General features: G+C 56.9%; 1 protein-coding gene across 1 annotated transcript in view; it reads right to left on the bottom strand.

The window, feature by feature from the left end:
* Positions 1–701: 701 nt before the first annotated feature.
* NFAM1 (NFAT activating protein with ITAM motif 1) overlaps positions 702–9894 on the bottom strand; it is a 50253-nt gene continuing 41060 nt past the window's right edge. The window contains exons 5-6 of the mRNA XM_011978735.1: positions 4730–4819; positions 702–2951 (exon numbers count right to left, since the gene is read on the bottom strand). Of these exons, the coding sequence (XP_011834125.1) occupies positions 2892–2951; positions 4730–4819 (150 nt within the window). The 3' untranslated portion in view covers positions 702–2891. The remainder of the gene's footprint in view (positions 2952–4729; positions 4820–9894) is intronic.

The following is a 9894-nucleotide window of genomic DNA, read 5'->3' as shown; positions in this document are numbered from 1 at the left end:
TTTTATAGTAGAGACGGGGTTTCGCCACATTGGCCAGGCTGGTCTCGAACTCCTGGCCTCAAGTGATCCACCCACCTCGGCCTCCCAAAGTGCTGGGATTACAGGCATGAGCCACCAAGCCCGGCCTGAGCTGTCTTAACTGTCACTGCAAACTGAGGCTTAGGTGGGCAGTGACTCGCCCAAATCCACAAGTCCGTAAGTCCACCTTATGGAGCAGGGATTCAAGGGAGGCCCTGGGGCCACCCAGCCTGCATGGCTCTCTAAAGCAATTTTCTTCTCTTTCCTCCTCCACCCATTCATAGCGGAAAGCAAGCCTGTACCCCAGGAGCTTCCATTCATGCCCTCTCTGTTCTTCCTTCTCCCGCCTGCCCCATGCACCTCCCACCCTGAAGTTCCCTGCCACCCCTCGCCCTGCCCCAGCTTGTCTCTGCAGGCTCTCAGTCCTGGGAGCTGGGGAACAGGTGCTCAGAACATTCTTACCCCACCCTCCCTTGGGTCAAAGCCCTTTAGGGTCCCGTCCTTCCACGCTGTGCCCTCTTCCTCCTCCTCCTCCTAGCCTCTCTCCTTGCTCACTGAAGACTTCGGCACCCACTGCCTCCCAGCCTTGCCCTGAACCAAGCACAGACGACCACCACGCTGGCAATGTCTGTGTCCACCAGAGGGGTGATGAGTCAGCCCCAAGAACCTCCTAGACCACAGGAAGGAGTTGGAATTTTATTCCAAGTGAGGTAAAAACCATGCAAGGTATGGAGCAGGGGAGGGCCAAGGCCAGGTGTGGGTTTAATCGGGGTCTGTCGGGGGCAGGGCAGCCACAGGGAGGCCGTGTTTGTGATGCCTGGGCCAGGGCATGGTGCTAAAGTTCAACCCAGGCGCCCCTCTCTACCCCTGAAAAAGACTGGAAAATGCTGAGTCCCAGCCAGAGGATCCAGGGTCCAGGAGCTGAGGTCAGAGAGGCCCAGGAGGTGGGGGAGGCAGGCCCAGTGAGGTGGCGCTCTCCTGGTCTTGCTGGCTTCAATATTCCCAGGGGAGCTCACTGCACCCTGAGCGGCATTGTCCCCCGTTGCTCTGACCCTTGCCCCCGCCTCAGGCTGGTGGAGCCAGGAGCCTGGGAGGCCCCTGTGCACACCTGGCAGCTTCACCTCCCCAAACAGGCCTGGAGTTCATTCAAATCCAGCCTCTGGGAGCAGGGGCCTTGCCACTTGGTTATGTGAGCCTGCAAAAGCCCTCCTTGCCATGTGTGCTTGCAGGCGGGGGCCCAGAACCAAGCTGGGAGGTCACTGACTGTCCTGCGGGACCAGAGAAGTCTGGTGCCACCCTAGCAGGGCCCAGGGACTTCTTCTGGGCCAATCTGTGCCCAGCCTCTACCACCAGCCTTCCCTTCTCCGCAGGGAGGGGCGTGACCTGCAGAACCAAAGGTGCCTCTGCGAGCGGTAGCCCAGTACTGCTTGGGGGCAGGGCCAGGGCCTGTGCCTTGGGTACCCCACCCTCCCTGGGCACATTTGGGGTTGGGGCAGCCCACACGGGGGGATGGGAGGATTGACCTGCCCATTTAACAAATGAGCAAAGGTGGGAGAACTCAGGGAGACATGGGGGAGCGGAGGGAGGAAGCGGAGCCTAACAGCCCGGGGCCACCCAGACCCCAGCCACTGCCTGCCTGTGGATGGGTTTCTGGCCACAGTGCAGGGCTGCTGTGAGGAGGAAGTGAGGGTGATATGGGCACTCAGAACAGCAGAAATGGCTCAGGGCCAGGCACTAGGGAGCCACTGTCCCCATGGGGCCTGAGCTCCTGCCTCAGAGGGACCTTCCGGCTGCCCTTGAGGGTCCCAGCACCAAACCCCACAGCTGGACCACTTGGGACCTCAATCCACAGGGGGCCAGAGCTGGGGCCTATGGCAGATAAAGACAGAGCAGGAGGACTGGATGAAGCCGCAGGTGGTGGGCACAGGATAGGCCAGACAGAAGGAACTCTGGGGGACTGCGCGTTGGGTAGAAGGAGGGACAGCTGAGGTCCTGCAGTGGGGAAGGCCTGGAGCACAGGGTGACCAAGGAGATGACACAGTGCGCATACAGGGCCAGACCAATGGGAGCGGGGACCCTTGGGGGAGGGGGAACTTCAGGCCATTCATTCAGCTGCTGTTTAGCCAGCACCCTCCTCCCCTCATCCATCCCTCTGCCCTCATCCCAAACATGCCATAATCTCCTTCCTCACCGGCTTGTACCCAAGCCCTCTCTGCCCCCAGCCTGCTGACCACCTCTCAGCCATGTCCTGGGCCTCCAGATCTGTCCCTGATCCCAGTCTTGCCTCTGTGGGGTCCATCATCCTTGTCTGTCCCCCAGACCTCCCACGCCAGCCCCTGCTCCACCCTGCCTGGCTGCCTCGTGCCTCTGGCCCAGCTGGGCAGGTAGGGGTTTGCATAGCTGCTCCCCAGCTCCTCCACACCTCGGCTCCCCACACAGCGCTGCTAAGGGGCCCTTGCAGGGACCTCCCTCAGCTCAGAGGCTGCCCTGCTGGCTGAGGTGCCAGCTGTCTGGTGCCAAGAGAGCCAAGAAAGCATGCTGCTCTGTAAGCATGAGGCGGTGAGCAGGGCTCTGGGCAAGAGTGGCATCCAGGAAAGCTCTTGAAGACTGAGGGGCACTTTGCTGGTTGTTCCAGGGAAGAAGGACCTGCCTGGCAGAAGGAACAGCCTGGGCAAAGGCCGCAAGATGTGAAAGCCTTGGCGGCTGGGGCATAGAATGGGGGCAGTGGGGCATGCCAAGGCGGGAAGGGCCTTGAATGTGAGATGATGGGGTATCCCTGGGGGCCTTACTCCCAACTCAAGTCAAGTCCTTTGGTGGCAGGGGCTGCCCCGTCCTCTGACCCAGGGCAAGCTCTATGGGCAGTGGAGCCCATCCTAGAGATTTTCATAGACCAGGTTAAGTTCGCCATCATCTTTGAATCTATGCAGTCTCTCCTGGATAGAAAAGAAGAAAGGGAGGGAGGGAGAGAAAGAGAGAGAATGACCATTAGGTAGGAAAGGAATGAACTTGCACTAATTTAGTTTTAGCCAGAGGGCAACAGATTATTTCCTGTGTAGCTTTGATGGGGGGCCTGCCCTCTGTCTCCAAACCCACCTCCCCAGCCTCTTCCCCCACCACGCTCCCCACCCCTGCTCGCTGCCCTCCATCCACATGGGTCTGCCCTTCCAGCCTCAGAGCTTCCCCCACAGCTCTGCCCTCTGCCTTCTGCCCTCTGTGTGGGATACACCTCCTCCCAAAGACACATCTGTTCCATGACTGCCTCCTACTCATCCTGCCTGCGGGCTCATCGTAGGGTCCGAGGGACCCCCTCCCTCCCTGTCCTGGCTGGTCCCTCCCAGAAGACCACCCCTCACAACAGGGCTACAAATGCCTCTGTGTGTCCATGGGGTCAGTGACCTGTTCCTGCAGACTATCGCTCCCAGAGTGCAGGGACATGCCTAGTTCTCCTGTTCAGCACACTGGGGCCTGGCACAGGGTGGGCACTGCCTGAGATGGCCCAGGTATCCCTGGAGATCCCAGGGTCGGGGAAGCCCTGCTTTCACTCAGGGTCTAGTTGAGGGCTGAGTATAGAAAGGGCTATGAGAATAGGCGATTAACAAACCAGAGAAGGCCAAGTGCCAGCCGCCCACACCCCCTGATGGATGCTCCAAGAGGCCTGTGGGCTCCTGTTCTGGCTGAACAACACCTCACACTTCACAGTGCTGAAAGCCCTGGTGCAGATGTTATTCAGCTTGGAACACGTTTGAATTCAGGGGCAGTTGGTATTGCAGGAAATCATTGCTCATCCACTTTACCAATGAGCAAACAGGTTTAAGGGAGAAAGTATGTACCTGGTGCAGTGGGCCCGTTAATCCCACCTTTAATCCCAGCACTTTGGGAGGCTGAGGTGGGTGAATCACGAGGTCAGGAGTTCGAGACCAGCCTGGCCAACACGGTGAAACCCTGTCTGTACTAAAAACACAAAAAATTATCTGGACATAGTGGTGGGCACAGTGGTGGGCACCTGTAATCCCAGCTACTCGGGGGGCTGAGGCAGGAGACTTGCTTGAACCCGAGAAGCAGAGGTTGCAGTTAGCTGAAATCCGGCCACTGCCCTCCTGCCCGGGTGACAGAGCAAGACTCTGTCTCAAAAAAAAAAAAAAAAAAAAAGAGAGAGAGAGAAAATATGATTGGGTAATATGCCTGAGGCCCTATCATGACAATCACAGAGCCCGGACCAGGCCAGCCCAGCTTCTACTAGCTCACTCTCTAACTCCAGACTTTAGCCAACCCCAACCTGGGGGCAGCTGGAAGCCTAACACCCCTGTCTGATTGGCCAGTGTGGACACTGTGCCCAGTGGTAGTTACAATAGCTCACAGTGCATGGGCACAGCTGGGTTCCGTTCCAGGCAGCTCTCTCAGTACAACATTCTACCCTCACTGAACGTCTATGAGGTAGGCACTGTTAGGTTGCTCAGTCTGCACAAAATGAGATTCAGACACAGAGAAGTCAGACACCTCGACTAGGGCTGCACAGTGGCTAAGGGACAGAGCAGGAACTCAGGCCCACCAGTCTTCCTAACCAGCAGGCCAGCTGCCACCAAGAGAGGGCTGGGATTCCACAGCAGAGGGCTCACTTCCATGTCCCATTTGCCCCCCGCCCCCACTTCACCGGTGATGGGAGGGTCAGATGGGGTGAGAAGCCAGGCGTGGTGTCCCAGCGCCTGCGTACCTGGGAGAGGGGGCTCTGCTTGGCGGTGGGTGGGCAGCCATCCTCACTCTCGATGTAGGCGTAGACCTCCGTCTCACGGCGCTGCAGAGCCTGCAGGAGACGGGGTGCCATGATCAGGGGCAAGTGTGCAGAAGGGCAGTCCCCAGCCCCAGCAGCCGGCCCCCTGCCTGTTACACACCCCACTGTGGGACCCCAGGCAAGGGCAAAGCCCAGCCACATCTTTTCACCTGCCACCCCCTTTCCCAGAGTCACCTTGCCCCTTCCCTGCCTGTACAGGGCTGACCCCTCTCTGTTCTCAGCCACCTCCCTAACCCCCCTTAAGGTCCTCCAGGAGAGCCTTGTGTTCCACCTGGAGGGTTCTATCCAGGCTTCCACCGGGCTGGCAAGAGGAAGGGCCAGGCCTCCTCCCGCTGTCCCTAGGCTCTTAAGGGCCTTGCAGCCAGCAGCCCCCTGCATGATACCTGTGGCCACTGCTCCAACAGGATGCCCCCATGATCTCTGCCTTTACCCCCCTGTTCAAAGCCCCGGCCCCTATGAGGGTCCTCTCACCCACCCGCACCCTCTAGTTCTCCCCAACCCCCACCCCAGCCTGTATTCAAGGACAACCCAGGCACCCACTGGGGTCACACTCCCTGGCCATCGAGCCTGTGCCCTGCTGGGGGATTCCAGAGTCCGGTCCTGGTTCTCAGCACACCCCTCATCCCCCTTGCCTGTCAATTTCCTTTCATGTCCCTCAGCCACACCTCCCGGGCCACCTGGGCTGCCGTCATCACCCATATGCGCCTCCCTGGAGGTGTCAAGCTCCTGCCACCCACTCTCTGACCACAGGCTCCCCACAGCCCAAGCCTCCTCCCAGGAAGCCCGGGTCAGTGTCGAGCTCAGCTGGGCTTGGAGGCCCTGCCCCTGGCCTCATGGCTCCTGCACTGGGTTATGTCAGAGTCCTGCTCCCATCAGCATCTCACCAGACTGGCAACCCCTTGAGGGCAGGGACTATGCCTAGTCTATCTCTAGGTTTCTGATTATACAGTGGTGCCTGGCACAAAGGGAGCAGCACCAGATGAACTACAGTGAGGGGGCTTCCCCATCACTCGGTTGTGTCCTAGGCCCACTCACTCTTGGCCCAGCTAAGAGAGGCCTAGCCAGAGACCTCAAGATGGTAGAAAGAACCGGGACTTTAAAGTTAGACAAGAGTAGGTTCGAATCTCGGCTCTGACTTCTGACAGCCTTAACCTCTCCATGCCTCAATTTCCACGTCTGTAAGATGGGAATAATCACATCTATTTTGCAGGTTCAATGCATGATTAAATGAGATATTGTGCACAAAGGGCCACGCACATAGTCAGGGAAGTAGTACGTGCTTAATAAGCTGCTGTTGAATGGTCAAGAGAGGCATGATGCCTGCCCACCTCCCCTCTCTGGGATCACAAACCGGACCCTCCCTCAGAACCTGTTGGGCTTCAGAGCAGAGCTCACCAACAGCCTAAGCAAGAGCAGAAGCTTTTCCTTTCTGAGTGTACGTGTCATATGGATGCCGGCTGGTTGCCAAGGAGGCGGTTTCCCTGGCAACAGGCAAGCAGGGGTTGCTGAGGCAGGCTGGAGAGACAGGTGGTGCTCAGAGGCAGGAGGAGGGCGGGAGGCGGGAGGGAAGGAGGGAGGGAGGCAGGCGCCAAGAGGCAGCTGGGCATGAAAATCCAAGTAATAAACCATTTGGCGCTTGGGAGACCCTCACTTCAAGGGCATCAGACACGGGGATGGTGGGGCGGACCTGGGGACGAGTTCAAGGGGTCTCCGAGCCAGAAACAGGCTGGGTCTGGGGAGAGGAGCTTCCAACCTGCTTCCTTGTAGGAAAGGGACCAGAGCTGTCCCAGGAAGAAGCCTCATTTCCAGTGGAGAGAAACTTCCAAGGCCTGCCCGGAGCACCAGCCACGGCCTGGCACCCAGGATGGGAATGTTCCTCTGTGCTCCCAACCCTCCACCCACCCAGGCCCAGCCCCTTCGAGGTCTCACAGATCTGACAGTCTCTCTGAGCTGGATGATTCTGGTCACAGACAGAAGGGAGGGGAGCACCCTCCTTGCCCATGTCTCGGCAGGGGAGCAGATCTGGGGTTCCCTCTCCCTCCTGTCCAGCTCAGCCAGGCTGCCCAGAACATATGAGCCCAGAGAGGGCAGGCGATGCAGGGCCAGAGAAGACTAGCCTGTCCTGGGACGCTGCAGGCCCCCAACCCATACAATGGGGCAGTCGGAGAATAGACGAGTGGGCAGTGGTGCAGTGGGCAGGGCAGGAGCAGCTACAGGGCTGAGGGCAAGGGAGGCTGTGGAGGTGGCCACCAATTAGCAGCTGCTGAGTGAGGCCTTTGACAAATCCTGACCTGCTGCAGCCTTGGCAACAGGACACCCTTTGAGCCCCTGAACCATCCCCTCCTGGCTCTCCCTTAGGTATATCTGCTGGGAGATTGCACAGGCCTTGGAGTGGGCCACTTGTGGGGCTGGGGCTGGACTGGGCTGGGCTGGGGGTTGGGGGCTAGAAGCTGGGCTGGGCTGGGCTGGGTTTTGGGGCCTGGGGGCTGGGCTGGGCTGTGGCTGGGCTGTGGCTGGGCTGGGTGTTGGGGCCTGGGAGCTGGGCTGGCCTGGGCTAGGTTGGGTGTTGGAGGCTGGGGGCTGGGCTGGGCTGTGGCTGTTTGTATGGGATCCAGGCCCTTTGCCTCCTGCTGCCCAGTGGGCAATGGTGCCGACCCCAGTGGTCATCCAAATGGCAGAGGCGTGAAGTCAATGCCAAGGCCTTCCTCCAGGCAGGCCAGTTAGCATCCCTGGACCTGGACCTAGTCTGAGGGTCCTGGACATTGTGGGTGATGGGTGAGATCTGGGGGTGTTGTTCGGGAAGGAGCACACTCCGTGGAGAAGCAATTCAGTTCTAGACCAGGCACTGGCAATGGGGAGCCCCTAAAGGCCTTCCTCACCAGGCATCAGAGTCGTATGTTAGAAAGGTCCCTCCGGGGGCAGCTCGGAGCAGGAACAGGAGCAGGAGGGACTGGAGGCTGACAGCAAGATCAAGGATGCTGGGCCAGGCTGGGCTGGGACAGAGTCGCCAGGCGGGTGGGGGGTCTGAGTACTGCTGCTGAAGGAGGATACAGATCACATCCTGATGCCTCACATTTGCTACTGTCTCCCCTTCCCTGTGCTGGGCCCCATGGAACCCCGGACACCATGGGAGGTAAGAACAGGCTTCTGCCCATCATATAATAGGTGACCCCTGAGCACCTACTGTGTGCTGGGCGCCAGGAGGCTTTAGATTGACAATAATCACAGTAAAAGGTGGCCATGAAGGCACTGGAGAGACTCAGAGGCGGAAGATAGGGAGGTTGGGATGGGACAGGAAAGAGGGGAGGCTGCAATTTTGAAAGGGAAGTCAGGAAAAGGCTGCACTGAAAGGTCCCATTAGGGCAGAGAGCTGAAAGAATGAGGGAGTGGGCCAGGCGTGGTGGCTCACGCCTGTAATCCCCAGCACTTTGGGAGGCTGAGGAGGGCAGATCACCTGAGGTCAGGAGTTCGAGACCAGCCTGGCCAACATGGCGAAACCCCGTCTTTACTAAAAATACAAAAATTAGCTGGGTGTGATGGTGGACACCTGTAGTCCCAGCTACTTGGGAGGCTGAGGCAGGAGAATCGCTTGAACCTGGCATGGGAAGTTGCAGTGAGCCTAGATTACACCATTGCACTCCAGCCTGGGCAACAGAGCAAGACTCTGTCTCTACATAAATAAATAAATAAATAAATAAATAAATAATGTTTTTCATGAGGTCTCACTATGTGGCCCAGCTGGTCTTGAACTCCTGGGTTCAAGTGATCTTTCTACCACAACCTCCCGATTAGCTGGGATTACAGGTGCATACCACCACATCTGGTCCTTACTGATTTTTTTGGTCTGTTTTCTCAATTTTTAACAGAAGTTAGTTAAAATCTGCCAGAATAATTGTAGATTTGTCTATTTCTCCTTTTAATTATGTCAGTTCTTGCTTTTTATTCATGTGGAAGAGTGCTCATGGCATATTATGACATGAAAAAATTAAAAAAGCTGTACTACTTCAATTTGTTTTTTAAAAAACTTGACCTATTCTTTGGGAGGCCGAGGTGGGCGAATCTCACCTGAGGTCACGAGTTCAAGACCAGCCTGGCCGACATGATGAAACCCCGTCTCTACTAAAAATACAAAAATTAGCCAGGCTTGGGGGTGCACGCCTGCAGTATCAGCCACTTGGGAGCCTGAGGCAGGAGAATCACTTGAACCCGGCAGGCAGAAGTTCAGTGAGCCCAGATCACGCCACTGCGCTCCAGGGTGGGTGACAGAGCGAGACTCTGTCACAAAATAAATAAAAATAAATAAAATGAATTTAAAAACAAAAGAAAAAACTTGACATATTAAAAGCATGATTTCGGGGTGGGTCAGACAGACCCACCAAAACCCCCATCCAAGCCTTGTCCTTTTGCTTACTGGGTCTGCTACTTACACTTTCTGAGTCTTAGTTCCATAATCTGCAAACATAGGGTGAACAGTACAATACTGGTTTACAGCTTGCAAACATGCTATGATTTCTTCCATCCGAAATTCCCTGAGCCCGCATCCCCCTCCAGCTCCCTGCCCTTTCTTCACAGCACCTTAGAACAGAGTTCCTCCAGCGTTGACAGGGCCCTCTCACCTTCAGCCCCTCTCCCTCTCCTTTCTGTTTCTCTTTATAGGCTTACAGCCCTCCTCTTCACCAGAACCTTCCTTCTCAGGGTCACCATTGACTCCACATTGTTAAACCAATGGACGGTTCTCGGCCCTCACCTTCCTTGATGAGTCAGCAGCATTGACACCTTTGAGCTCTCCCTCCTCCTCAACACACTGTCTTTACTTGCTTCCAGAACATTCCACACTCTCCTGATCCTCCCCTGCCTCACCACCACATCTCCTCAGTCCCTTTCACTTGTTCCTTTTCCAGAACCAGTGGAACCCTGAACTGTAAAGATTGGAGTAAAGGTTGGAGCCCATCCTGGGACTCTTTTTCTTCTTCACTCCCTTCGCTGGGTGATCTCATTTAACCACAAGCTTCCGAAGACCATCTATCCTCTGAACACCAGAGTCAACCCCACTTGAATATCTAAACAGTATCTCTCTCAAAGCAAAC

The sequence above is a fragment of the Mandrillus leucophaeus genome, unplaced genomic scaffold (genome assembly GCF_000951045.1).
Source record: "Mandrillus leucophaeus isolate KB7577 unplaced genomic scaffold, Mleu.le_1.0 Scaffold2, whole genome shotgun sequence".
NCBI classification, from domain to species: domain Eukaryota; kingdom Metazoa; phylum Chordata; class Mammalia; order Primates; family Cercopithecidae; genus Mandrillus; species Mandrillus leucophaeus.
This window is presented reverse-complemented; position numbering and strand designations above follow the sequence as displayed.